We start from the raw sequence: 27,040 nt of genomic DNA, 5'->3' as shown, positions 1-27,040 counted from the left end.
CGGCGAGCAGGACGGATGAGACGGATTAGATAGCCGCCAAGCGGACATGCGAGCCGTTTGATTATTAGCCCCGAATCCCCGAAGGAGCTTGTATTATCCCGCTTTCGTGGGGAACAATAGCAGAGCCGGCGGCCAAAAACGGCGTCGTCCTTCTCCTCCATCTCCATCCGCTCTCCTCTCCGCCGGCCTCGTTCGGCCTCCAGCTCGCTTGGCTCGCCGGTTGACTGCAAAATACCCCGATTGCCTTTCAAAAAGGAGGAGAATTAAGAGGCCGCCCGACAAAGTCCGTTTATTTACTGTGGATCTAAACATCGGAAGAGTTGGCCCGTACGCAAAGTCAAAAGTAGCGCCATCGCTTTGGCCGCGGTTTCTCTTGGCCGTGTGTTGGCAACTGCCATGCTGTGCGCACTGACATTTACATTAGTCACTTTGAATAAAATAAACCCTGGTTCCCTGTGCTGCTCGTCAGCTTGTTTTTGCTACTGTGTCCCAATGAAGACGTCATTGCCGTCCTGGCAAAGTTTTCTTCAAAAGAAAACGGGCTCATATGCAATATTCTTTCGCGGATGGACTTTGGGTCGACTTTTGACTTTTACATCAATTGTATTCCCCCAGAGGAAAAACAGCTAGTTGAATTAATCGGTTTATGAACAAGTAAGTGGGTTGGATCAGCAAAGGAATTTGGCGTAAAATCTGTGCAAAAGAAGTCATGCGAGTGACTCGCTGTGGAGAACCCCTGATGGGACAAGCCAAAAGTCGCGACAACAACAACAGTCCAAATTGTCAAGTGTGAAAAGAAGTCAACTTGCAAAGTGCAAAAAGAAGAGCAAACGCAAATCGTTTTCTGGTGCGAATTTCATTCTCCTTCTGTTATTATTGTTATCGTCGTTGTCGACTTATTGACCTGATCAGCCAGGACAGAGAGGAGAGCACAAATGTCACAAAACTTCCATTTCCTGTTCTACGCTCGTCATATTTTCCTCTTTTGCTGACGCTGGCACCTTCTGGGTAAAATAACAAAGGGGGAGTTAATCCTTTAGGTGATCACTGAACTGAAGTCTTGAGGTATGATTTTGTCTGACTTCAGGGGCATTTTTGGGGGGTATCACTCTGATGCAAATCATCCCCCCTCGCTGCAGAATTTCTGAAGCCTGCAGGATGTATGACTACATGGATCTGTGGTGTAAAGTATTTCTCCAAATATGCTTTGATGGTCCACCAACATCAGAAAGGCCGTCTTTGTGTTTAGGTTATTGCGTGAAATGATATGAGGAGCTTTTTTTTTTTTTTTCCCCTCCTTCACATCAATTTTCTTTTCACAGCTTTAAATCCTTCAGTGAATGGCAGATTATTTGATTGAATGTGTTTGCACCCCGAGTCTTTTCAGCCGCATTCCGACTGCCATGGGAGGTGGATGATTTGTCCCGGCGTTCGTTCCATTTCCCAGAGTGTTTTTTTTTGTTTTTTTTCAGTGAAAAAGAGGCAACGCAGGGTCTCTGGCCCGTCTTTTATTGGGAGCGGCAGCTTTTTGAAGCATGCCAGCTTAGCCGGCCTTGCTTCTCACCCTCCGGCGTCATTCGATCGACTGTCGGCGACGTTGTCAGGCCAAAGGAAAGAAACGTAACGCGCACGCAGTCAGATGGAGGTGATGTGTATCACATGACCACGCCAACCTTTTCAAAATAAACATCTTGTTTTACAGCTTGATGAATCTGTCCCAGTAAATCACTAGAAAATGAAGCCCCCTCTCACACGCCCCCACTGCCACGCTTCCTGTGCAGGAATAGAAGAAACAGGGGGTCATAAAAGATGGATGTATGGGGCGGATGACAGTTTTTTGGGCTGTCGCTTGCCATCTGAGATGCATGTTGTCCTCTGAGTCGCAAAAATTCATCTTCTCATAATATTGACATTGGATGCTGCGGCATATTCCGAGCCCCACTGCCAAATACAGCAGCATGCCATCGAGAGGATGAGCGCGCGCCAGGCCCGACGTGGAGCGCAGTTTGAGAACCAGACCCGCGACGCGCCAGCCATTTGATCTCATTGTCCCATCTCTCAATGCGCAGAGCTCACGGACGGCCCGTTCGGAAGAGGACCGAGACACCCTGTGGGACGCCTGGGGCTCGTGGAGCGAATGCTCCCGTACTTGCGGAGGAGGAGCTTCGTATTCCCTGAGACGATGCCTCAGCTCCAAGTAAGTCTTCCATACAAACTCACCGTGCTATATTTAGTCGGCACAGGTCTAGCCTGAATTGAGAGAAGCTTGGATCACATGAGCTGTATTTAGAAACTGAAATACCTCATTGACCTCTGGATAAATGGAAACATCTTGTGGCCAATTTGTAAGCGTGTGTTCAAACGCTATCCAGAGTCATTTGGTCTTTTTAAAAAAAAAGAAACCCCCTGCCTGCAGTCAGGCTGCTTTCTATTAAACTGCCATATTTTGGCTTTAAAATTCAATCTGGTCGGCCTCTCTCTGCTGCTCCCAATCGTTCCGCCAAATAAACCCAGACAATTGCCCTAATAGTGTGAGTCAACCTCCCATAGTCTGCAACAGGAGTTCCCGCAATGCTGTTATGCCATCGGTCAACCACCTACTAAAACTGTCCAGACTTCCAAAGGAGAGGGCCTGAGTTCATTCCTGACAATAGGCGTTGAAATGGATGGCTGTACACAAGTCAAATCCAAGGACGTGGCCTTTATCAAAAGGATTTGAGGAACAACAGAAACTAAAGGACAAGATTAGAGGTCCAAAGGGCACGTTTTCTAGTAATGTCACGTTCATAGACTGGGCAGTAGCCACAGCATGACTTCATTGCAATGCGCTACTTTACGCTTCCCATAATATATCACCCACCCTAACCACCAAACGTAGCCAGCTGGACCGCTTGCTCGATTAGCAAGTGGAACAAAGCAGCAGGCCAGTTTAGTTCGTGCCACTGCATCTTACTATCACACCCAGGACCACGTTTTGGGATCCTTTTATGGCAAACGGTACTATTTGGTGGAAATGAAGTGTGATGGAGTGTCTCAATAACTTGCCGGTTGCGACGTCTTAAAATAACAAAAATAATCGTAACGATGGAACGAGGTGGAAGATTTCTGGTACATTTCCATGGAAAGTTAAGATGAGCAATTTTTGTAATGTTTCAATTTATTAATATTGGGAATTACAAGGAGCTGAGGGTAATTCAATTGAAAGGTATCAAGCATAAATATAAACAAGTACTTTTGTCATCAGCAGCACGCAAAATGTATACCGGTACTTGCTCACATGCAATGATGTTAATCCCAATTGCTTTTTTGTTTTTTTGCTTCCATAAAATCTGTTGTTTTAGTCATAATATGTTGCTAATGCGTATTTCCCCAACTACTCTGTATTTAAGTTTCTAATAGGAGTCCACTTTCAATTCCGTAAATACAGTGATTGGTTTATCGCATTGATTGCCGTAAAGTCCCGTTAATTTCCATGGAAAGTTTCAAACTTTGAGAATACCGTGAATTTTGCAAACCTACTCCGCGGTGATTTTAAAGCCATGGGCATGCTCACTCCACATTGTTGTGGCTTCCATTTTTATGTAAGACGGTCTTGGCATTCTGTCCCCTGCCTCAGGAGAGGAGACCACCCGCTGTTTGGCTCCAAAGCAAAACATTGTTCTTTGCTACAGCACCACTGAGAGTGTCAGCATAAACTAGAGTGGAAAGTGAATAACAATGACATTGGAAGCAACTCCTTCTCCAGTGGAGGCGTGCATGTCAAAAATATACAACAAAAGATAAATAGTAATGCAGTCATGATAAAGACTAGAACTGTGGTCTGAGTTGTAGCAGTGCAAAGTGTTCCAAGCACACATGAAATATTGCACTGTGGTATTGTTCCAGACACGTGTCGTAAATCAGGGGTGTCAAACTCATTTTTGTCGCGGGCCACATCGTAGTTCTGATTTCACTCGGAGGGCCGTTACGACTGTTAACCCGTGTAAATGTATGATCGCCTTATGCACAACTAATTGATGGATCACTAGTTTTGAAATCAGAAGCCAGTAAATAGTTTGTTCGCTATTTTTGTATTTGGAAGGAAGGATTGATAGCAAATGCTTCAAAAAAACGTGTCAAGTCAATACACATGATTTGTCATTGCGGGCCACATAAAATGATGTTGTGGTCCGGATATGGCCCCCGGGCCTTGAGTTTGAAACCTGTGTTGTAAATGAAATGTATCAAATGCCATCAGGATGTAGAATTTTGTTCAACAGTACAGTGCTTCAGATTTGAACTGGTTCCATGATCAAGCTTGTAACTCGATTTACTCATGTATGAAATCAGTTTTCCCCATTAAAATGAATCCAAATGCCGTTAATCTGTTTAAGCCCTGCCCAAAACACCTCCATTTTGGGGATTTACATGTTTTTAGCCTGGAAAAATAGAATCGTATTGCAGAGGTCCACAACCTTGATTGCGCCACAGACAAGTTTCAGATAGACAGCATGAAAATAATTGATTAAATGTAAATATATATATAAAATGAGTAGGATGCCTTAACAAGGTGGTCTTATTTTGGGGTAATCTTTTTGCTTTCTTTCGAAAAACTCAGAAGGCTTGTATTTGAATGCCAGGTGCTTGTACCTCGCAAGATGTTACGCGGCACAGGTTCCGTCAACTAGGAATAAACCCGGATCTTAAGTAGGACTCCCATTCTTGACTCTTAAATGAACACTTGATTCTCTTTCTTGGAAGTTGTAGGCTCTTCCTGTGTTTCATTATTTTTTAGCCTTTTCCCTTTTTCAATAGAAGCTCTCCAAACACGTGTTTTTTTTAACTCCTTTTTGATAGCTTCCGGGCTTACTTTTTCCCCCGTATCACGTGATAAAATTCAACATGCAACCGTTTGTGACTCGGAAAATGCGCAAGTTGAAGCACTTGCAAGTCAAGACCCAGCTGTAGATTTAACATTATTGAGGATGATGCTATTGGCCCTTGTCTAATTGCAACTATTCTACAGTTCCTATATCTGACCCCCAAAACTCTCAGACTGTATTGAATTCTACTTTTACCTCGAAGGTTGTCAGGAAAGGAAAATGCGCGCTGCTCATCCCGGACTGATTTGTTCCCCGTCTCTCCGGCTTGGCAGAGGAACAAGTCCGGATTTGACTAATGTTGTTGCTGCACCACGTGCTCTGTATCGCCTCCCTCTGTAAGACTCCTCCAGCCTCTTGGTCATCTGTCGCTCCAAAACCTTGCCTTGTTGCGTCTCATTCTGGGTCGACTCCGGAATGCCTCTAAAGTTTTTCCAAAGTCAACAAAATTGCCTTTGATTGGTTGCCAATGGAGTCACGGATAATTGGCCCATCATATTCGCCATCAATGTTTTATCATCGGTCAGCATCATCAAAGCACCGCAATATTTTAGGTTTGCTCGTTAATTGGAGCGGAGATACTGGAGATTGTCGCAACAAAGTACCCAAACTGCTCCAATGTGTTTGACCAGCTGGGAAGACTGACTTCACTGTCATATCTGCAGTACTTTTTAGGATGCTGTAGTCTGATTTCAACACTTCTCACCATATAGTATCAAAAACAACAAGAGGGCGATGGACACGATATATTGTGGTCGTCTACCCCCGTGCGTGTTTGGAGTCATTTCAGATTTATCTTGGCATGGACGGACGAAAACATGAATAAATGGTGATTTTTGTCCTGTGTAAACATCTTCATTTTATTGGAGGTCAGCAGATTTGAAAGTGTGATAAATCTCTTTTGACTATAGTGGCACAGTGTTGCGCTTCGTGCATGGTCGCATTGTGCGGCCGCTATTATGTCTTTGCGAGCTCGCCGCAGAACCTCACACTCGCCGCATGCCAAAAGTGTTGAGCAAATGTCGAGCTAACCGCCTGCTTTGGGTGCGCATGACTGGTGTGTATTGTGGTTTGCCTCATCATTCAACACGACCCAAAGCCAGTTCACACAAGTGCTCCTTTTTCCCTCCTTCCTCCTCCTCTAGGGCCTGCGAAGGGCAGAATATCAAATATCGCACATGCAGTAATGTGGTAAGTTCAGCATCTTCGTATAGTGGAGCTTCCAAATAAGGATTTCTGGAAATGAATGAACATGTAAATACAGTGAACTCCTGCTATTGGAAAGGGTGATAGGGGCCAAGCCCTGTTGCCACAAAATACAGGACTTAAAGTTAAGTCAACCCCAAAAATGTCTTTACAAGAATATGCAGGCCCACATTCTGATTAATATTGCGTTTGTGAAATATTAGTTAAAGGGGAAATCAACCCAAACATTTTTTTCAAGAATACAGTATGTTCCCAGCAGGTCCAGTAGTTGAAACACGGCATTCTGAATAGTATTACATGTGTGGAATATGAGTTAAGCAGCCAAATGCACCCGCTTTTACCCATCTCAGGGGGCGGCCATTTTGTCACTTCTGTCGGCTAGCCATGAGTGGTCGTTATCTGAGCCCTGAGCAGTTTGGATGTCACTTTCAGTCGACAAAAGTGACAAAATGGCCGCCCCCAGAGATGGCTAAAAACGGGTGGATTAACTCTTATTCCAAAAACGCAATATTCACCAGAATCCTTGTTTCAACCAGTGGGCTTGCGTAGAACATATTCTTGAAAAAAAAATGTTTGGGTTGACTTCCGCTTTAAGCAGCAAGATCCACCCATTTTTGTCCATCTCAGGGGGCGGCCATTTTGTCACTAGATTACTAATGATTATTAATCCAGACAAACTAGATTACTAGGATGATAGTAGCGGCACCTGGGGAGAAGCAAAAACCAACTTTCACTTGTAGTTTGACTTTGACCACACTTCACTTTGACTGCCACCAAAAACAGGACTCAATATCTGAAACATACTTGAAAAACAATATCAATGCATTAAATTCAGGAAAAACAAAATATGAATGCTGAACTGCAAATATGCAGGGGTTCACTGTAACGCAAAGTATCATGTCGTTGCACTTTGACATGATCTTACGCTCAGGACTGCCCCGTGGATGCCGGAGACTTCCGGGCTCAGCAGTGTTCAGCCCACGCCGACGTCCGCTACCAGGGCCAGTACCACGAGTGGCTGCCCCTATACAACGACCCAGAAAACCCGTGCGCCCTCAAGTGCAAAGCCCAGGCTTCGGGGGTGCTGGTGGAGTTGGCGCCCAAGGTTCTGGATGGGACACGCTGCTACACCGAGTCCTTAGACATGTGCATCAGTGGCATGTGCCAGGTGGGACAGAGACCTGCGGTACACTATTACAAATGAACAGCCTGAACACTATCTGTTCTTCTTCTTCAAAGTATGTTATGAAACCGAGTAGTAGACAGATGAATATGAATGAAGTGCGGCACCGTATTTCTAGAATTATATGTAAGTGTCAACTCATCACTTCTGCAACATTCCTAGAAAATCACAATGTGCCATTACTGCTGTTCTAGATTGTCGGCTGCGATCACGAGTTGGGGAGCGCGGCCAAAGAGGACAACTGTGGCGTCTGCAGTGGCGACGGCTCTTCGTGCAGGCTGGTGCGAGGCCACTACAAAGCCCAGCATGCCTCGGGAAAGAGTATGTCCAATGCCCGGATCGGATTTTGTCACTGCGCAGGTTAAAATACGTTATTCAAATCCATCTTTTCCCCTTTCTTTCTGAAGCGGAGGACACTGTTGTCGTCATCCCCTTCAAGAGTCGACATGTGCGTCTTATCCTAAAAGGCCCGGATCACTTGTGTAAGTCCTGGTAGGTCCAGGATGCTGTTCCATCCAAATCAGCCAAATACAGTACTTGTACTTGATAGCGTCAAATGCATTGCTTACTCTAATGCCAAATATAGGGCCTTTGAACCAAGCAGATGGTTCCAGCAACCATTGTCATCAGCAGACAAATTGAATCGCTTGCTAATCATACGTTTAACCTACTGTATGTTTTCTTTTCAAGTTAGCTTTCCCAAGCCCTTTTTCTGAATGGAGAGCTTTTTCATTCTCCGTTTGGCATGCAAATTGGAACCATGTGTGCACAGATGTTGACTGTTGTTGGTTACCGCTCAATCCTGTGCTCCCCAATGTTTTCGTTGCCCTTAACGTCCTTGTTGGAAATCCACATGGCCGTCTTGGGTCATGGTTGAAGTGAGGTCAAACCCTGTGAGACCTTAGCTGCAGCGTGTCAAAGGGATCAACTTTGTCTCCAAAGCTTCAAGCACATTTCCTGTCCGTTTGTTGAAAGTGTGGTCATGGTTGGCTCGTGAAGAGAGGGCACTTGCCAAGGATGCAAAATGTCAGCGGAATCCAAGACTGTGACAATTGTTGCACGAGTCAAAGAATTATTTCCCCTCCATGTGTGTGCACGTACGGTTTCCCCTTTTTTAGATGTGGAGAGTAAGACTCTGCAAGGCGTGAAGGGCCAACGTATCTTGGATAAGTCAGGGCAGTACCAGCTGGAAAACACCACCTTGGACTACCAGAAACTGTCCGATAAGGAAATCCTGCGAATTCCCGGGCCGCTCGGGGCTGATTTCACCATCCAAGTAAGCGCTAAGAGTCATTTCAGGTGCTTCTAATCTGGAGTTATCGTTAAGTCTAACTCCCGCGTTACCTTACATCCATTGTTTTAGCAGTCACAGTAGAATGGTCAATGTTGAGCTTGAACAAGACTATTTTTTGTCTATTTGCATGCAAAAACCTGGAGGATGCATCGATGCTTCTTTTTACCTGGATTGCGGGCCTATACACTCACGTATGGAACCTCTTGAATATTCTTCCGGCAGGTCCAGTTTGCAGGGGGACCGGACAGCGTCATCCAATACATATTCTACCAGCCCATCGTCCACCGCTGGAGGGAAACAGACTTCTACCCTTGCTCTGTCACTTGTGGCGGCGGTAAGTGAGAGAGATACTAGATATGAATCTTTTTATAATGTTTGTAAAAAATAAGTGGGGGCATTCAATCGGCTGGAAGAAAAACGATTGACTACTGCTGACCGGAACAGAAAACGATCAATGTCAACGTTTGTGCCGACAGTTGTAACAGTTGTTACATCCAGCATCGGTTTTGTTAATATTATCTTCCCTGTATGTAGAAAATGGTTGGTTGGTTTGTCTCTGCGTAATTGAGCAAACTGTAATGGCTAGCCTGCTACGATATGCTATCCATTTTAGCATCAAATGTCTGTGCCATTACTCTGAACTAAACATAAAAGCCAATTCATGACCCGTCCCTCAATGATCACGTTGACCAGGTCCACCGCGTCTAATTTTTAATCAATTTACCGGTTGAAATGTAAATCATGACTAGTGGTCAATCTCCCTTGGAAGCAATTTACCTCATGTGACATCTTTTCGCCTGACACATTCAAGCTATGGCGGTAGAACAAAGAATGCTACAATCATCGTTCAACAGCTAAGGGTTTGTTGACGAGTGGTGCCATCAGAGAAAACTGCATCTTTTGCCACCCGGATGCGTGATAACATGGCGAAAAGGTCTATAAAAGCTTGCTTTCCTTGGCCCAGGGTACCAGCTGACATCCGCAGAGTGCTTCGACCTGCGTAGCGGCCGAGTGGTGGTGGACCAATACTGCCATTATTACCCGGAGAACAGCAAGCCCAAACCCAAACTGCAGGAGTGCAACTTGGAGCCCTGCCTGGCCAGGTTACAATGCCTGATTTGCTTTTTGGAAGACACATGGTACAAACTTGAATAGTCATCTCTTGTCTTTTAGTGACGGCTACAAGCAGATCATGCCATATGACCTTTACCACCCCCTGCCTCGGTATGTCCTCATGACTTCTTCAACAAAAAACATGAGGTACATTTGTACGCGTTTCAACCTTTTGACCTTTGTTGTCTTGCAAGGTGGGAGAGCAGCCCTTGGACCGCTTGTTCCACTTCCTGCGGCGGTGGCATTCAGAGTCGCTCGGTTTCCTGCGTGGAGGAAGACATGCAGGGGACTGTCATCGCAACAGACGAGTGGAAGTGCCTTTACGCCCCCAAGATGGCCATCTTGCAGCCCTGCAACACCTTTGACTGCCCCACCTGGATGGCCCAAGAGTGGTCGCCTGTAAGTTGGATTCCCAATCCAAAGGTTGTGGGTTTGACCCTCAGGCTTCGTGTCCTCGAGCAATACACTGAACCCCCAGTTAGGTGAATGAGAAGACAGAACGAAAATGCTTTTAGTGCCGTGAACGTAGAAGCACTATAAACCCATTTACCATGAGTTCATTGGGTACACCTTCCCACTCAAATGAGAATGCAAGACTTGCATATTTCTGTACTTGTACTTGTTTAGCGTAATTACGCAACCCATGAAATGTTAAGGATATTCAGCTTTCGTGCATGAACCTTAAACATTGACAGGTTAATTAACTTCAAATTAAATCCACTTGTAGAGGTTATAGCGCATTTTATGTTCATACCGACATTCTCCCTAAAAGCTGAATATCCCTAACTTTTTTTTTTCATGAGAAGTGTAAATACTGACCACCAGCTCAGATTTGGAACCACCGGGTTGAAATGTCAACCTTTGTTGCATCAGGCTGCATTAATTCGTCTTAAATCTTCTACGGCAGGCATACAAACACACAGAGAGGCAAAAAAAAAAAAAAAAAAAACCTTGGATGCAGTTTACCTTGCACATTCTTCCCGGAACGTGCCTTTTAAATGCTTGCTTTGGCAGAGGACACACAAAGTTCACTCCTGTTCAGACAGCAGTGGGGGATTTTGGACCGTCTCCCCCCCCCACCCCTCGAGTCAAAGGCCAAGACATTTAGTCAGTCAGAAAAGGATGAGAGCTGGCCAACTAACACACATTTATCTCTGAATATATGCAAGGCGAAAGGTATTAACTGTGCTGTCCGCCCCCCCCCGCTTTCAGTGCACCGTGACGTGCGGTCAGGGTCTGCGTTACCGGGTGGTGCTATGCATTGATCACAGGGGGCTCCATGCGGGAGGATGTAACCCCACCACCAAGCCTCACATCAAGGAGGAGTGTCTGGTGACTGTGCCCTGCTACAAGACCATTGGTGGGTTTGAAATCTTGCTTGGGAAATAGCTAAAACCTACGCCTGATTTTTATTTTTTTTTTTCTCCCCTCTCTGTGGTACTTCAGATACGCTCCCTGTGGAGGCCAAACCGCTGTGGCATAAGCAGGCCATAGAGCTGCACGAGGAGATCGTTGCGACTGAGGAGCCAAAGTGAGTTAATGACAGTCCGCAAAAAACTTATGGCAAAATAGGAGGTGTTGACAGTTTCCAAAACCTTGCCGGTATTGTGGCTGCAGTGGCGTCCAGAGCCGGCCGGCAGTTTCCAATGTGCACCTGTTGTCTCCACCTGTCAAAACACCGCATGCGCTGTTTGGCGCCGGGCATAGAATACGTCACGTGTGTTATATATCAGCATGAAGGGGCTGAATGAGCAGCGTGGATAAACGCAATTTACAGTTTAACTACATTGGGTAGAGCCCAAGAGGGATTTGCGTGTGTGTTGTGTTCATTGTTCGCCTTGTCCCAAGTTAGATGTTTCACGCCTCTTTTCCTTTGCTGAACACCTGCGTTGTCAGATCCCGCTCGTAAATGTGATGTATGGGGTCACGTAAGGTAACTAAAGGGAAGTTGAAAGCAAGTGGGGGCGGGGGGGGGGGCATGGCTGGTGTTAGGATCAGGTCCGCCTCCTTTGTCACAGGCTGCCCGTGTTGCTTCAGCACACTCGCAGATGTTGCAGATGTTTTGGTCGTGCATATCAATTGACTAATAAAGGCTGTCCTCCAAAGACATTTGGAGCCCGGCCCGGCGCGTTGCATGACTTGCATTAGCGAGCATGTTCGCCAGTTTGAAACATCTGCGACTTTGACTCGTCTCTCAAGTGAGAAAGCTGCAATGAAGGACAAAGAAGCGTGGCTTTCCCCCTGCAAATACATGTGTGTAATATTGCCTCATTGACAAGCCAACACTAATACTGTATCTGCCAACCATATGGGACAAAATTACAAAGACTAGTCCTGTATTGGATTTACCCCCCCCAACCTCTCTCTCAAAAAAAAAAAAAAACACACCACTAAATGAAATATTTCCACTGTCGGAAATGTAATTGATGAGATTAGGAAGGGGCTTTGGCGGATATTGCAAACATCTGCTCTTGCAAGACATCGCCATAACTCACAAACATCTTTCTGTGGACGTCTTTTATTTTTTAACGCTAAACACATCGCGTCCTTGTGAAGGAGCTAGCATGACTGCAGTTTTGGTCTTGTGGGGAGATGATTCAACCGAGGCAAACATATTCATCCATCTTCTGTTAATGAACAGCAGCTCATTTTACCATTGAAACATCAGTTAGTCATCACAGACGACCTAGAAAACAGAATGATTTAAACCCAAAATCCTTTCCTTGATCTGTTAATTCAGGATGACACATTTTATGCGCATTCTTCAGAAAGTTGGACTGACATGAAGCGTGTCTAAAAAAAAAAAGAAAAGCCAGTAGGATTTCTTCTAAAGAGTTTCCCTTTAGCTGGTGAAAGGACCTCTCGCCCATCCGTGATGGACACCGATGAGCTAGAAATGTTTCTTCTTCCTGATCCGTTCTTTTTGAACCAGGAAGGAAGGTTTATCCGTGAACGGTCCATCCTAATTCATCACAGCTGTTTGATTAAGTGCTTTATAAAAGGAGTTTTGCCAGTACTTAAGGTGGACTTAATGTCTTAACTCAAATCAAAAGACCATGTCAAAGTGGAAGAGTGGAATTCTGGAAATGTAGTCCTCCTCAAATGAAAAAATAAGCAGGGCTACGATGACATTGTGGAGCCACGAAACGGGTTGACTTATGTTGATCCCGAAATAAGTTGCTGTGGACTTGGATCAAATGCAATTCAATGTTGTATTGTTTACCAACACACTTCCTTCTCGATCACGTTGGTGAAAGAAAAGTCTGTTTCATGTCATGCCTCTTATTGGCTGCACTCTGCTGCAGCAAGCTAACACAAACGGACAAATAATCATTTCGGGAAGGGGCGGGGGATGGTCACCACTGATTCATATTGGAAGGTAATTTAGATCGGCTGTTAATCAATCAAATGCACCTTTACTATTATAGTTTTGACTCCTTGGCAAGCTACTTTAAATGTCCTGGTGAGCTACCGGCAGCTCACCACTAGCATGGTTATCACAGTTAACAAAAACGAATGATAAAACTAAAACAAAGAACGAAAAAAAACCGTTTTTGTTAATGGGATCAAATAAAACAAAAATGTTTTTTAAAAATGGAAACTAGGAAGAGAAACTACAGCTTTCTAAACCAAACAGAAGTTAACTACAATTATAGTGAAAATGTCCTTATTTTTCGTCTTTGTCAATTAGTATCATACATGAGCTTTCGGGACTGAGTTTAAATGTATTCATTTCGGTATTGCTGTACTACTTGACAAATGCTCCAAGCTAAAACCAATACTAAAGCTAATAAAAACTAAGCTAAAACAAAGCATTTTTGAAAAAATGAAAGCTAGCGAAACCTCTCTAAAAACTATTTAGAACGAATTGAATTTAAAAGAACAAAAGTCCAAACAAAATACAAACTAACAATTGAAAAATTGAAAACTATTCTAACCCTGCTCACAAGTGATGTGGTGGAGACACCTGGTATATATGATTTGGAGGATATGGATCTAAGGGCACTTGTATGATGGTAATCTCCCATTGCCAGCTTCATCCCCGGTGCTTGGCAGCCGTGCAGCAGAACGTGTGGTGCCGGGACTCAGCGGCGCGCAGTCAAGTGCCGGGTGTTGCTCTCCTTCTCCCAGACTGTCGCCGACCTCCCCGATGATGAGTGTAAGGGCATCAAACCTGCGGTGAGTCAAGCCTGCTACCAGACTCCCTGCCAGAAGCCAGAAGGCAGCAATGACCAGGACATGGGGGAGGAGCAGGAGCAGGAGGAGGAGGAGACCCTCCAGGGAGAGGAGCTACATGAATGGGAGTATGACGGGTTCACCGCGTGTTCCAAGAGTTGCGGAGGAGGTGGGGAACTTATCCAATGATCATCGTCTCATATGTATTGCTCATAAACCTCACTTGTGTTTGAATCTCAGGAGTGCAGGAGGCTGTGGTCATCTGCTTGAACAAGCAGACCAGAGAAGCATCAGCCAACCAGAGTTTGTGCGTGAGCACCCGCAGGCCGCCGCCGCTTCTCCAGGACTGCAAAACGCAGCCTTGCCCCCCCAGGTAAAATCTCAAATCAATGGTTTTGAATCATTTGAATGGATGTTTTTGGTTGGAGCAACACGTGCAATGGCAGCTGAGTTGTCGACATTAATTTCCAAGAGCCCCTGTGCCTCTGTTAGTCTCACACCTGCAACCACTTGACTGTGAGAAAACACATCACGCTATTAAATGAATCGCATCGTATATCCGTGACATTATTTCAGTAAACCAGACGGAGACGGATTGCTGGCTGTATCACGGAGAACAGGAAATAACAATTGAATTTGAATGACTGCGGACCACTGATGGGGCACATTTGGACTTAACGCTTTCTTCAGCAAAGACGGAGGCTGGAAGCCTGTTTTTCCAGGCCTTGAGCCTTGTTTTCAGGCACAACAATCGCTGTATTGGACGTGTTTCCTTTGGCCTTCCACTCTCTCCCCGAGGCCTCCTCACGCTCCCACATTAAGCAGCACTCTTTGGATAGTATTCCCCGTGAGGAGAATCAGCCGCAGCGTTAAGACCGAATGCATGAAACATGCTACATTCCCGATTTTCCTCAGGGCCTTGGAGTAAATATGAATCATTTGGAAATGAAAATGTTTCAAGTAGGCTCGATTCATGAAGTGGGAGAGGGATTAGTTCATCAGACTCACAGCGTGTGGCTGAGAAAAATCAGAAGTGCTTAAGCTCATCCAAGAGCAATCACACTTTCCAGGCTGTAAAAAGCATACGTTAATCAGAGTGAGACAACGCAGCTAAGCGAACGCCACAACATGGCTCGGCGCAATGATCAGTAATAATGGTATTTACAGGTGGGAAGCTGGGAAGTGGAGCCAATGTTCTGCTTCCTGCGGGGTTGGCCTGATGTCCCGCACCGTAGCATGCACTCACCGGCCGTCTCTGGACAGCAACGGCACGGAGGTTTTGCCAAATGAAAACTGCCACGACCCAAAACCAAACCCCATCCAGGCCTGCAACCGCTTTGATTGCCCGCCCATGTGGGAGACGCAGGAATGGGGGCAGGTAAAAAGACAAATGAAAAACTCCGGGTGATGCTTCATAAGACGATGATGACTTGTGTTTGATTGTTGTTGTCGTTGTTGTTGTTGCTTTAGTGCTCCAGTCGCTGTGGGGATGGAGTTGAGAGAAGACTGGTCCTGTGCAAACAGCGCTTGGCCGATGGCAGCAACCTGGAGCTGCCAGACTCATTTTGTCCCTCCCAGATTCCGGCCAACCAGCGGCTGTGCAGCACAGAGCAGCGGTGCCCGCCACTTTGGGTCACAAGCTGGTCCCAGGTAGGCTTGGTCCAGTGGATCACACGAGCATACCGCATAGGGATGCTATGTAGTACCTTTGATGGTTCCGAGCCATTGTCCCCCTAAAGGTATGACAATTTCCTTGTGAAAATTTCTTTTTTTGTGTGTGGTGTTCACGTGCAGTGTTCGGTGACCTGCGGAAATGGTATGCAAAGACTTGAGGCGGTCTGCAGGAAGCAAGGGGAGGACGGACAATATCACACGGTAGATCCAAACAATTGCTCCTCTCTGGCGCGACCCACAAGGATCAGACCGTGCTCTCTTAGGCTCTGCAAGAGTAAGAAACCCTCTTTACGCTTGAAGTGGAAGATTGTAAAGAGAATAAGAAAAGCAGTGCATCTTTCGTCACAGATTCACTGAAACCCGACCCTACTATCCTGGCTCAGAGGAATGTCTATATTCAGTGGAGGAGGAGCAAAAAGGTCCATTTGGTGGTTGGTGGCACTGCCTATCTGCTCCCCTGGACAACTGTGGTCATTCGCTGCCCAACCCGCCACATCCGGAAGGCCAATATACAATGGTCGAAAGAAGGAAAGCCTCTGGTGAGTCTCCCACACCTGTCCGTGACACCTCTGGGGTTAGTGAAGATCCAGCAGCTTGGCGCGTCCGATGCTGGGACTTACACTTGCGTCGCAGGCCAAGCCAAGGAGCATTTAGTCCTACAGGTCATTGGCGCCAAGCGCAAGTTGCACAGGCCAGAGGCAACGAGGGTACAGGAGCCGTCCGTCTCCCCTAACGGGTATGAATACATAGTCGAGCGCTTGCTCCAACTCAAGATTGGGAAAAACAAGACCGCCTCGGACATTTTAGACATCCCCAATGTTGTCATTCTTGATAGCCAGAGGCTGGATGAGCTCGACAGCCTCAGAGGAAAGCAAGGCGAGCAAGTGATTGCTCAGTTACTCAGCGAGTTGTCCCTATCCCACTATGAAACCAATAACTCAACTCTTCAATATCCAGAAATGGATGTACCCTCCATGCAAGAGCCGCTTCTTCGTAAACCAAACACGAAAAGCCACTCAACCAGGTACAGAAGCCCAGTGATTACCCAGAGCCCCGGGAAAGTCGGAACGGTATCGTCCTCCGATGTGACTGTTAATGTAGGGCTGCCCGTTTTGCTGCGGAAGCCCTACGCCAGTTTGGAAATCAAGTGTGAGTCTCTTGGTTACCCGGAACCATCCCTAACCTGGACCAAAAATGGAAAACGGCTGCTCTACAATGGCAGGTATGACCGGACAACTCATGAACACAACTGCAGGTGAGATTAAGATTGAACTGGACATCATTTCTTTGCACTGGCAGAATAGACCTGTTGCCTGGCGGCTCGCTAAGGATCCGATTCCCAAACCAGGCAGATGAGGGTCTGTACACCTGCACTGCCAGGAACCGACTCGGGTCCTCATCACGCTCATCTTGGTTGCAGATTATAGGTGAGAACCATATGCTGAATAATAGCAAGTAAAAGATCCTTCCAGAGCTTTGTTCAACTATCACAGCTCTTGGACTCCAATAACAGTCGCTACATTTTACAGGCACAGAAATGTTTCATGTTTATTAACACTGGTCCTACCGCGGGGACAAGCCAAAGGGACATTGATGTACATTTTTTTCAGGTGGTAGAGATGTGGCTACTTTTCACCGCGGTTCAAGCTTGGAGTTTCTGGGAAGTCGCACTCGTTCGCTCACACACACACACACACAGTTGAGCGGAGCCGCCGCAAATGTTTTTGCACTGTGTCGTGAAGCGGTGGCTGAGTCACTGGTGGGGAATGTGTGATGCGTGCCATCAGCAGAAGTCTCTTCAGAGCCGCACTGTCCCACCTCCCCTCAAAGCGTGACCACTTGCAACCTCTCTGGATTCCAATCAAAGCGACGGCGACCGCTGCTTTCCTCGCGTTCTGGCGCTTTTCTCGCCCATACGACAACAATTAGATGTCTCGGGGGGGAAATTTCAAAGAAGATAAACCGCCGCGCTCCGAGTTACAAAGGATAAGGGGGCTGTCGAGGGACAAGCTATTCTGTTTTTTTTCCCTCCTTTAATTCCCGTCCACTGTATTTTCAGGAAGCGGAGGAAGAAACTGCGTCCAAGCTGTCGGAGCCAATGGCCCCCTTTGCCCTGATAGGAGCAACAACAGCATCCACTCAGCTGGGCACAGGTTGGAGGCTTTAATGCGCTGTTTTCATTTGTTTTCAAATCAGAAACCCATGAAACTCTCTTCAAGTAGTTGGCACGCGGACCCTTGGGCACCGTGCTCAGCCAGCTGCGGAGGCGGCTCCCAGACCAGACATGTGCGCTGCGTGAAAGGTTCCGAGGGCAGCTCAATGGAGGTGGAGCGCTCCCGTTGCCTCGGCGCTGGGCCTAGACCCTCTGACACCAGGATATGTAACATTCTGCCTTGCGCCACTTGGGCTACGGGCGCCTGGGGATTGGTAAGCCCACTCATGTTCGACAATCATCACATCAAGTCATGGAAAAATTTCGAAAGGCCTGGTCCCTCACTTTGTCTGAAATGCACCTTTGTGACCTTATTAGCACCAAGGGCAATGCTGACTCAGGGCTCGAGCTGATTATCTGTGGCTTTTGTACATGGCGTTCGCCATTCACTCCATGAATTGCGTTATCTTTTCTCCCGATCACACACACTTTCTAAGATCTACTCTCTCTGTTTATACCATACCTATACTGTAAATAGTCTGTTGTCGTGTCAGGCGCCTAAAGTTGTCCAACTTCCAATGTGTTGGCATTTGTCTCCTTTGTAATCAACATGACAAGCTGAGATTCGGCTCCTCATCGTGATCTTCTACTAAAAAACTGTAATCTCAAATCCAAAGTGATTCACCGCCAACATCTACAGGTATACGGTAGTCATTATAGTGATTTAAAAACCTGAATTTCTCAAATAAGCTTGGTGAGACCTTTCACGCCTATTTATGGTAAAACGTTCTGGCTTAATATAGTCGTCAGTGGCGGTAAACGGTTGGTTTCCAGCTGACGAATAGAAATGTCCACAACCAAGTACCACTTACGAATATACAAAATGTTCACATCAAGAATCACGAACAAAAGAACTTCTAAACCTATTTGCGTCAGGGTTGTTTTGCTTTATTTTCAAAACCGTCTGACAAACGTGTTCTTTTTTAATGTTTTAGTGTAGCGGTCAATGCTCGGGTCCAAGTTTGGCGGCACAACACCGCAATGTTTTCTGCCAAGACACAAATGGTACCACAGTCCCCTCCAGGATGTGCAGTGGACTCCGACGGTAAAAATTGCCATTCTGACGAAACGTTCCCTACGCTAGGTATCGCTTTGTGACTCTAATGTGTTCCCCTTCCAAGGCCAAGCTCCACGCGAAACTGCTCGGCGGGCGCCTGCGCCCCGCGTTGGCGAGTCGGACCGTGGACGCAGTGCACGGCCACCTGCGGGCGACACGGCTTCCAGTCGCGCCGGGTGGTGTGCGCTCAGCGGCCCAGCGGAAGCTGCGCGCGCAGGCCTCGTCCCGCCAGCTGGCAGCGCTGCAATACGGTGTCCTGCGGCAGAGGTGAGCCGTTCGAACGTGACCATGCAAATGTCCGAGAGGCGTGACACTCTGAAACGCTTAATGTAGCTTTATGTCTGAAAATGTAACAGTTTCAAACAACAAATGTACATAAGAAAAAATGTCATGTGTAATCCACCTGACATTTTGGGGTCATTTTGGAATTGGACCAAAATTTGAGATTATGAAATTGTGAAATTCAAACATCATTTACAGTGAAATTTGGAATTTGAACACAATTTGTTACAGTTTGGAACTCAACCACAATTATGCCCCTAAAGTCAAACAATTTGTAATTTTCGTGAAACTCAAGTAAAATTTGCCTGCTAAGTAATTTCATTTGGAATTTGAGCAACATCAAAAAGACATAATTTGCAATTCCACTGACATTTTGAGGGAAATTTGGAATTCAACCAAAATTTGTGATTATAAAATTGAATCCATGACGTGAAACTGTTCAATATTACGGTCGCTGTGCATGTTAAGCCTAAACTTTTTTACGGTAGGCGTTTTAGACGTGACAGTCACTAATGCTTTGATAACCGTAGCCGCCGGAGAGTGTCGCGACAGCACCAGGTACTGCGAGAAGGTGCGGCAGTTGGAGCTGTGCACACTGGCACAGTTTAAAAGTCGCTGCTGTCACTCGTGTCTCGACACCTGATGGACGGAGGACGTCAGATGCCATCGAAGACCTCCCGGCTTCTCCCAGTGACGCTGAAGGCATTGACTGAACCGATGGACGTTTACAGATGTGATGTGATGTGATAACCACTGGAAAGGATTTGAAACATATTTTCCAAAGCATTTCGGGTATAGGCCAAAAAAACAAACTCCAATCTGAGGTTTGAATTGACGAATTGAAAAGGATGGGAGTTCAAACTATATGTTGCACTCCTGACTGAAGCAAATACACAATGGGAGGACACGTGGGGGGGGGGAGTATTTTGCACTCAAACTCAACTAACGTTTTTGTTTAAACGTGGCTTGTTGAGTTTTTTTAATGTTGCATTTATATATTTTGCTTGATGTTTTTAAAAGGTATTTGTCTAGATGTCTAGTTTAACCACTTTTTTGTAACGCCTTTGCACATTTAGTGGTGACATGCTCGCCTGTTGTCGCCTGTTAATCAACTTTTAATTCCTCTTTTTGGTTTGGCTCCCAGGTGACAAGCCAGCACAATGCTGAAAAAAACAGCAATATTGAAGCATCATTATTGTGTTCCTCCTTGAATTGTCTTTCTAGTGTATATTTTTCATTCATTATTTATTCACCAGATTGGCACTTTTGGATTTAAGTGCAACATGTTACAGATACTTGGCGAGGTGCGATTGTTTGATTTTATGAGAAGAAACGGTCATCAACATATCAAGTATACGCTTCAGTTGTGTAGATATGTATTTTGTATTATTTATTTCCATGCGTGTTTGTGTGTATAGTTTTGTAAATAAATAAAATGGTTGGGTTTTATGTAATTGAATTCACCAAGTGATGATTGTATTTGATGTACATGCCGAGCGCGTCCTCTGCTGGTGCCTTTGCTCTGTAACGTCATTTTTTTTTCATTAAATAAAATGAAGCACATTCCTTTTACAACATGTTGCCTTTTCATTATTATTATTATTATTATTATTATTATTATTATTATTATTATTATTATTATTATTATGACATTGCTGAACGGAACATTATTTTCAGTTTCCTACTTTTTCCTTTTTTGTCAACACTACAAGTGTGGCGCATGCCTGTGACGCAGTATCCTGCGACGGCAGTATTCCGTGAGTGCATCATGCACAATTGCACGTTATAAACCAGCGGATACTCGCGTTCTTTTTACGTTTGTTAGTTTTTCTTTTTAGGGGGCGGGGGGGGCTAATTGTGTCCATTGGCATATGAATTTCAAGTTTACAAACGTTTAGTGGGTAGGACTGTGTTGTTTTAAACGCCACAGTAGCCCAATTGGGAAAGTGACTGCTGGATCTTAGAATTCATCTTGGACGCAGTGGTAGCGTTTTGGTCGCCTCGGGCTCCGGGGGGAAAGGATGAACGAGCCGAAGAGATCCGCTAATGACGAAGGAGGTCAGAGCAAAGAGACGGACAAGAAAAAAAGATCCCGCGTGAAGCAGCTGCTGGGCGAAGTGAAGAAGCAAGTGGAGTTCTGGTTCGGAGACGTCAACCTCCACAAGGACCGCTTTCTGAAGAAACTCATTGACGCGTCGGACGATGGCTGTAAGTCGCCCACATCGTACAATTCGTCGGACATGTCTTGATTGTCTTTGTGCTTTTGTCTCAGATATTGATTTATCCGTGGTGGCGAGCTTCAATCGCATGAAGAAGCTCACGAACGACACCAAACTGATCGCCAGGGCTCTGAAGAATTCTTCTGTAGTAGAGGTAACTTGCTGCAAACGCCTGCCTGTGCATTTTTTTAATCCGGCCCACTGAATAGCAAACGTGGCAAATTTTCAGGTGAATTTAGAAGGGGATAAACTGAGACGGCAGCATCCCATCGGACACGTTCCAATTGACGTAGACAGCCGCACAGTCTATGTGGTAAACTTTTGTTTCTTCCCTTAATCCCCCATCGACGTCACATTTACTTAACTGTGGTGAAAAGTTAAACAAGTTGCATCTCATTTGACCGAGGACCCACATTGACCCCTGAATGTCTTTGCTCTATCAAATTAAACAATCATAACAGGAGGCTGAGAAATAATGTTTTTCGGCTTTTCAAATGTTATTTATTGAATGTGCTTTGAGTCAATTAGGAGCTCCTGCCCAGGGACGTGACTCACAGCTGGATTGAGAAGGTCTTCTCCAAATGCGGAAGCGTTGTTTACGCCAGCATCCCCAGATACAAATCTACAGGCGATTCCAAAGGCTTTGCATTTGTGGAGTTCGAGAACACAGAGCAAGCAAATAAAGCCATTGAGGTATACATTGATTCATAATTGGCGACTGATGAACTGTAAGAGAAGAAAACGTGAATAGGTTTGCTCTTTTCCCATCCAGATGCTCAATAACCCTCCTGAAGACGCTCCCAGGAAGCCGGGAATTTTCCCCAAGACCAAGAAGGGGAAGCCCATCCAGCAGCCCGCAGACAATCCGCCTTCAGGTGGGATTCACCCACATAAAATGCAGCTTTTTTTTCCTGTGAATTTTGCCCTGAGCAGAAAATGACCTTAGAAATATGTGAAATGTAAGCCTCTTGCATTTTCATTCTGCTACATCCCTTTGCTGCCTTGCTTCTTTTCACACATTCAAACCGTGAATAAGCATCTCCCTTTTCTCTTTATCATAACAATTTTATCGTATTGTCCTCTTTTTATTTTCACAAGTCTGGGCTAACGTGGGGTCTCTGGGATCCTACTAAACGTTAGGCGAGCCTCCTCTCTGCCCATCTTTAAAACTCGTCCTAAAACACATTTTTATTCTTTGGCTTTTGACTCAGCGTGAGACTTGATTTTGTTTTTACTTGTTTTTGTGCGTTTTACTGTGTTTGCTTCATGTACAGCAATTTGTAAGCAGCTGTGATTGTTTTAAAGTGCTCTATAAATACAGTTGAGTTGAGGAATATATCTCCTGAAGTCGATGCAAATTTCCTGTTAGCATGTCAATGGGACGTTACATTGACTTTAGCATTAGCGCTATTTTAAAAACGTAGCATATCTTCTGTTTTAATATACAATGTGTGCAATTCCTTTTGTGTGTTTAGTTTTACAATAAACTCAACTCTGGTGTCATTAAACAGCTCAAAGTATGCTCACGGAAAGCAGAATTACATACGCTACAGGTAGCCTTCTACGCAAACAACATTAAGCATTCGTTCCCTGCTCATTCTCTGCTTCTTTTCATTCGTAAATAAAAAAATAATTTGAGGGATCAACCCTGGATGAACTTCAGGAATGAGGACCAGGTGTTATTATAATGGGTGGTGTTGACTTTAATGCAAAATGCAGGTTTTTCCAAATTTGAATGTTTCGCTATCGTGTTTGTTTGGTCGTTCCAGTTAAGAATTTGTGATTTGTGCCATCACTGTGTTACAGGTGGCGGCAGGGAGGAGGAGAAGAAAAAGCGCAAGAAGAAGAAAAAGAAGCCGCTCGCCGAGGAGGCCAAAGCGGTGCCGATGGACGCCGAGCCGTCGGATCAGCAGCAGCAGCAGCAGAAGAAGAAGAAACAGCCGCCGCAGCAGCAGCAGCAGCAGGGCTCAGATGCCCCAAGTCAGAAGACGGCCGCTAAAATCTCTGAGAAAAAAAGACGCCGCTCGCACGCGGCGGACGAGTCGGAAGCGGCGTTGCCCACCAAGATGAGAAAGCTCGGGGAGAATGAAGTCGCGTCCGAGAGCAGTAAGTCAACTCGGCAAAGTTTGGGAGACCCAAAACAAACAAAGCGAAATGACAATTTGATTGCGTGGGCCCTGCAGATCCTCCCGTGGAAGGTGAGCTCGGGAAAGAAAACCAAGAAGACTCGCTGGTCAAAGCCAAGAGGAAGAGAAAGAAGAAACACAAGGAGAAGCTTAAAATCGGCGAGGAGGTCATCCCGCTGCGGGTTTTATCCAAGTACGAACCCGCAACAGCTACACTGCCACCGCCGCTCGAGTGAAGCAAAGAAGAAATCGTCAGTGGGAAATGACCGCGTTTTGTGTGGCCGTAGGAAAGCGTGGCTGGAGCTCAAGGCGGAGTACTTGCTGTTGCAGAAGCGCAGCATGGCGTCCCTGAAGAAGTGCATGACGCAGCTGGACGGCGACGAGCGGCGCGGCGGCGGCGAGAGTAGTGAGTGGTTCGCCGCAAAGCTGCACTTCAGAACGTCTCGCACTAAACGTTGGAGCGGCTTGGTTTTTCTCGTCGGGTTTCTTGCAGTGGAGCCGAGCGAGAAGGCGAGCAGTCAGGGTCCTGAGTTCATCAGCGGCGTCATCATGAAGATTTCGGACAATAAGGCGCTTCCGGGGAGGAAGATGATCAAAGTAAAGTGCACTTTAAACCGCGTCTTTTGCTGTAGCTCAAATTGACCCATTTCAAAGAAAGAAAAAAAATCACTCTTTCAATGCCAGCCATTTGTGAAAAAGATAACCTGTTGAGTGCCAGCCAATTGAGAGAGAGCATGCTGACTCATCTTTCAAGGCTCACAGAAAATTGTTTTTGTATTTAAACACAGAAACTATCAAATGAAAGATATGACTCTCTTTTCTACCTTAGATTTTCTACCTTTTTCCTTTTCTTAGGAATCAACAGTAGAATATGTGGTTTCATCCAAATCACTATTCTGGATCAAAAACAAAACGCATTGTATTTTATGCAGGGAATAGATTTTTTTTTTACTATTTGCTTTTTGCACGCTATCTAGCAGTAGTTGTAGTTGTTGTATTTAGTAGTGCGTGTCTGTGTCTGCATTACCTCATTGTTTCTACATCTCAATTTAAATAGTCTTTGTCATCTTTTCTGTGTTTTATTACAATGTTTGCGGTGGATTTAATGTGACACATTTTTTCATCGATCACAAGCTGCTTGTAACAGTCGAATTTCCAAAGATTCATCCACTTTCTTTTAATATACTTGAGCTCCTCCAAAAGAGACCCATGCTGCCATCTGCTGGCCAGAGTTAACGGTTTTTAATTTTTAATTTGATTTTTTTTTTTCAACTTTCCAGCTTATTGACCAAACTAAAGCTAACCGAGACTTTTCCCCGCCCATTCCCATTAAAAAAATAAATACATACAAAAGCTAACCAAGACTTTTCCCTGCCCATTCCCATTAAAAAAATAAATACATACAAAAGCTAACCAAGACTTTTCCCCGCCCATTCCCATTAAAAAAATAAATACATACTTGACGACAATTTCCGTCGCTGGCGCCCCTCGTTACGAATCCCGTCCATGACATAGGCTAAGAGTTCAATTTTAAAAAGGTCGAGGTCCTGTGAGGTGAAGGGTCCCGAAACGGATTTATTTATGCTTCCATCCCTAATGTGCCCACTTTTTTTTCCGACACAGGACGCCCTGGGCAAGATCTCGCCCGTGGCATACGTGGACCTGTTGGAAGGCGACGCAGAGGGCTACGTGCGCTTCGTGCGCCCGGAGGACGCGCAGGCCGTCAACGACACCAAAGCCGAGCTGCAGAGGGCGCACAGCTGGCAGCTAGAGATCCTTTCAGGTGGGCCACAAACATGCACGTGTCCAAACGTTTTCTGCCTGAGATTTATGTAACACGATAAAAACCACTCGATCAGTGTAGGTAAGCATATCGTCGCTGTCCTGTGAATAACACTTATCTCCATTTTTTTTTTTTCATTTTCTTATTTTTACATGAATCATCTTTCCGCGTTACAGACATCGCATTACAGTGAAAATTTAAAAAGTTTCCAAAATTGGAGAAAAGTGTTTTTCACAGGACAGTGACGATATGCAAAACAATTTTCACCTTCCTGAAATAATGGTCCAAAGCAGTTTTTTTTTTCTTTAAAAAAAAAAAAAATAGTCCGTCCCACTCAAATTCCCAATGGAAAACGGCATGAGCCATAAATTATGAACAGAATTTTTTTCTATTTTAATGATGTTTGGTCGGTGCAAATCAATGAAGTGAGAGTATCAAGAACCAATTTCGTCATCTTCTGCTGCCTCGCCGCCCGGTGTCGAAAGTCCAAACGCGCGGCCGGTAAGGGAACGTGTCTCGGTTTTGTCCTTGGCCAAAGGTGACAACGAGCAGAGATACTGGCAGAAGATCCTCGTGGATCGTCAGGTCAAACTCAACCGGCCCCGGGAGAAGAGGCGCGGCACGGAGAAGGTGAGGCAGCAAGCGGCTTTGCGCAGCTTTTGACTGCCGTCAACCTCATCTTTCAAATCCTTGCGTTTTAGCTCCTATCCAAAGCGGAGAAGATCATTACAGCTCGCGCCAAGGAGGCCAACAAGCACATTCGCTTCCAAGAGGACTGACTGGCTGCCGCTTTGTTAGGCAAAAGGTGCTTTTTTTTAAAAAAAAATGTTTTTGTGTTTGCACTGGAGCACCAAGTAGTGCTGTTTGTGATGTAAATAGGATGACACCCCCACATCTCAAAATGTGGACAACGCTGTTTTTAATTGTCATTTGACAGAAGAACTCTGATTCATGTGCAGTATGCATTAAAGAAGAAAATTCGATCACTTTCGGAATTGTTGACATAATTGACTCCTAAATAGTAGTAATAGGCTCTGAAGATTTCTCCCATTACAAACGCGACTGTTTTAAAGGCGTCTTTCAGCCAGCTCAAGGATGAGGCTGAAAAAAAATGACTCGGCGGGAATGACTCCAAGGTACTTGAACTGACCGTGGGTTGACCTCTCTTGTTGGTTTCAATAATTTAGCCGTAATGGAGTGTCTACTCAAATCAACACAACGCTGTTACTCATTTTATCAGAAAAGATCAGTTTGGCTTTAATATTTTCACATGGCTCAATTTATTTTGGACCATCTAACACTAACTTCTCTTGGGCTAAAACATTGGCATTTGCATTGATAATTATAATTAGCCTAATACTGAAATTTGTACTTCAACTGTAAAGTACAGTACCTCACCAATATTTTTAGTTGTTTTTCCAGGTACCTGTATCAGGATTGTGCCAAACTCGGCAACATATAAACCAAACTTAATAATATTATATGGTTGTTTATTTTCTTGATATAAAAAAAATGGTTAATGCTTGTGCCTAAATCGTCCTCCAGTTCTGGAACTGCCTATAAAGTACATACGGTATGCAATTTTGTCTAAAGTTATTTGTGTGTGGAGGGCGGAGGGAATAAACTAAAGCCTCCCCCTGAAACTGGTAGCGTTTGCCGCTTTTGTCCACTGGATGGCGACATTTTGCCCAGAAAGCGTCATCGAACGACCGCTCACTAATTAACATTAATTACTTTTTCGCGTGCCACTTATGCTTGTCCTAATTGATTATATCTTGCGTCGACATGCTCTTTGTAATTCTAGAACAAAAATGATTCCGCGTTCACTGTACGCTTGCTTGTCAATTGCAAGTTTA

General features: G+C 45.2%; 2 protein-coding genes across 9 annotated transcripts in view; both read left to right on the top strand.

Annotated features, from left to right (window-relative positions):
• Positions 1 to 20,625, top strand: part of adamtsl3 (ADAMTS-like 3) — a 55,660-nt gene extending 35,035 nt beyond the window's left edge. For 2 of the 6 annotated variants that reach the window (XM_086023908.1, XM_086023911.1), the window contains 24 exons: positions 2,070 to 2,197; positions 6,005 to 6,050; positions 6,997 to 7,233; positions 7,443 to 7,569; positions 7,656 to 7,730; positions 8,367 to 8,524; positions 8,765 to 8,876; positions 9,507 to 9,645; positions 9,716 to 9,766; positions 9,850 to 10,054; positions 10,868 to 11,015; positions 11,102 to 11,186; positions 13,690 to 14,000; positions 14,072 to 14,204; positions 14,999 to 15,209; positions 15,302 to 15,481; positions 15,626 to 15,779; positions 15,854 to 16,727; positions 16,805 to 16,932; positions 17,565 to 17,658; positions 17,725 to 17,932; positions 18,653 to 18,762; positions 18,839 to 19,041; positions 19,587 to 20,625. In XM_086023908.1, coding sequence (XP_085880034.1) covers positions 2,070 to 2,197; positions 6,005 to 6,050; positions 6,997 to 7,233; positions 7,443 to 7,569; positions 7,656 to 7,730; positions 8,367 to 8,524; positions 8,765 to 8,876; positions 9,507 to 9,645; positions 9,716 to 9,766; positions 9,850 to 10,054; positions 10,868 to 11,015; positions 11,102 to 11,186; positions 13,690 to 14,000; positions 14,072 to 14,204; positions 14,999 to 15,209; positions 15,302 to 15,481; positions 15,626 to 15,779; positions 15,854 to 16,727; positions 16,805 to 16,932; positions 17,565 to 17,658; positions 17,725 to 17,932; positions 18,653 to 18,762; positions 18,839 to 19,041; positions 19,587 to 19,699 — 4,230 coding nt within the window. In that variant the 3' untranslated portion in view covers positions 19,700 to 20,625. Of the gene's footprint in view, positions 1 to 2,069; positions 2,198 to 6,004; positions 6,051 to 6,996; positions 7,234 to 7,442; positions 7,570 to 7,655; positions 7,731 to 8,366; positions 8,525 to 8,764; positions 8,877 to 9,506; positions 9,646 to 9,715; positions 9,767 to 9,849; positions 10,055 to 10,867; positions 11,016 to 11,101; positions 11,187 to 13,689; positions 14,001 to 14,071; positions 14,205 to 14,998; positions 15,210 to 15,301; positions 15,482 to 15,625; positions 15,780 to 15,853; positions 16,728 to 16,804; positions 16,933 to 17,564; positions 17,933 to 18,652; positions 18,763 to 18,838; positions 19,042 to 19,586 lie in introns of all 6 variants that reach the window. The other 4 variants (XM_086023907.1, XM_086023906.1, XM_086023909.1 and 1 more) reach the window with 3 other exon arrangements.
• A 168-nt stretch (positions 20,626 to 20,793) lies between these two features.
• larp7 (La ribonucleoprotein 7, transcriptional regulator) lies at positions 20,794 to 26,170 on the top strand. 3 transcript variants are annotated; one of them, XM_086024467.1, is made up of 12 exons: positions 20,794 to 21,264; positions 21,329 to 21,429; positions 21,505 to 21,588; positions 21,804 to 21,968; positions 22,048 to 22,150; positions 23,082 to 23,381; positions 23,459 to 23,594; positions 23,689 to 23,807; positions 23,895 to 23,998; positions 25,025 to 25,184; positions 25,723 to 25,814; positions 25,886 to 26,170. In XM_086024467.1, the coding sequence occupies exons 1-12, from the start codon at positions 21,078 to 21,080 to the stop codon at positions 25,961 to 25,963; spliced, it is 1,629 nt and encodes a 542-aa protein (XP_085880593.1). In that variant the 5' UTR covers positions 20,794 to 21,077; the 3' UTR covers positions 25,964 to 26,170. The 3 variants fall into 3 exon arrangements, with proteins under 3 accessions (XP_085880593.1, XP_085880594.1, XP_085880592.1); XM_086024468.1 differs by lacking the exon at positions 21,505 to 21,588; XM_086024466.1 differs by having other exon boundaries at positions 23,689 to 23,998.
• Positions 26,171 to 27,040: the final 870 nt, after the last annotated feature.

Source organism: Filicampus tigris, chromosome 2, assembly GCF_054856515.1.
Source record: "Filicampus tigris isolate MCC_2025a chromosome 2, RoL_Ftig_1.0, whole genome shotgun sequence".
NCBI classification, from domain to species: Eukaryota; Metazoa; Chordata; class Actinopteri; order Syngnathiformes; family Syngnathidae; genus Filicampus; species Filicampus tigris.
The sequence above is the reverse complement of the archived record's forward strand: the minus strand, read 5'-3'. Positions and strand labels throughout refer to the sequence as shown.

Bases quoted from the DNA above. Each gene is read 5' to 3' on its own strand.
- larp7 (XM_086024466.1), top strand. From the start codon at position 21,078: ATGAACGAGCCGAAGAGATCCGCTAATGACGAAGGAGGTCAGAGCAAA. The intron at 22,151-23,081 runs GTGGGATTCACC...ACTGTGTTACAG, and splicing joins CGCAGACAATCCGCCTTCAG to GTGGCGGCAGGGAGGAGGAG. The intron at 23,595-23,688 runs GTACGAACCCGC...GTGTGGCCGTAG, and splicing joins CCGCTGCGGGTTTTATCCAA to GAAAGCGTGGCTGGAGCTCA.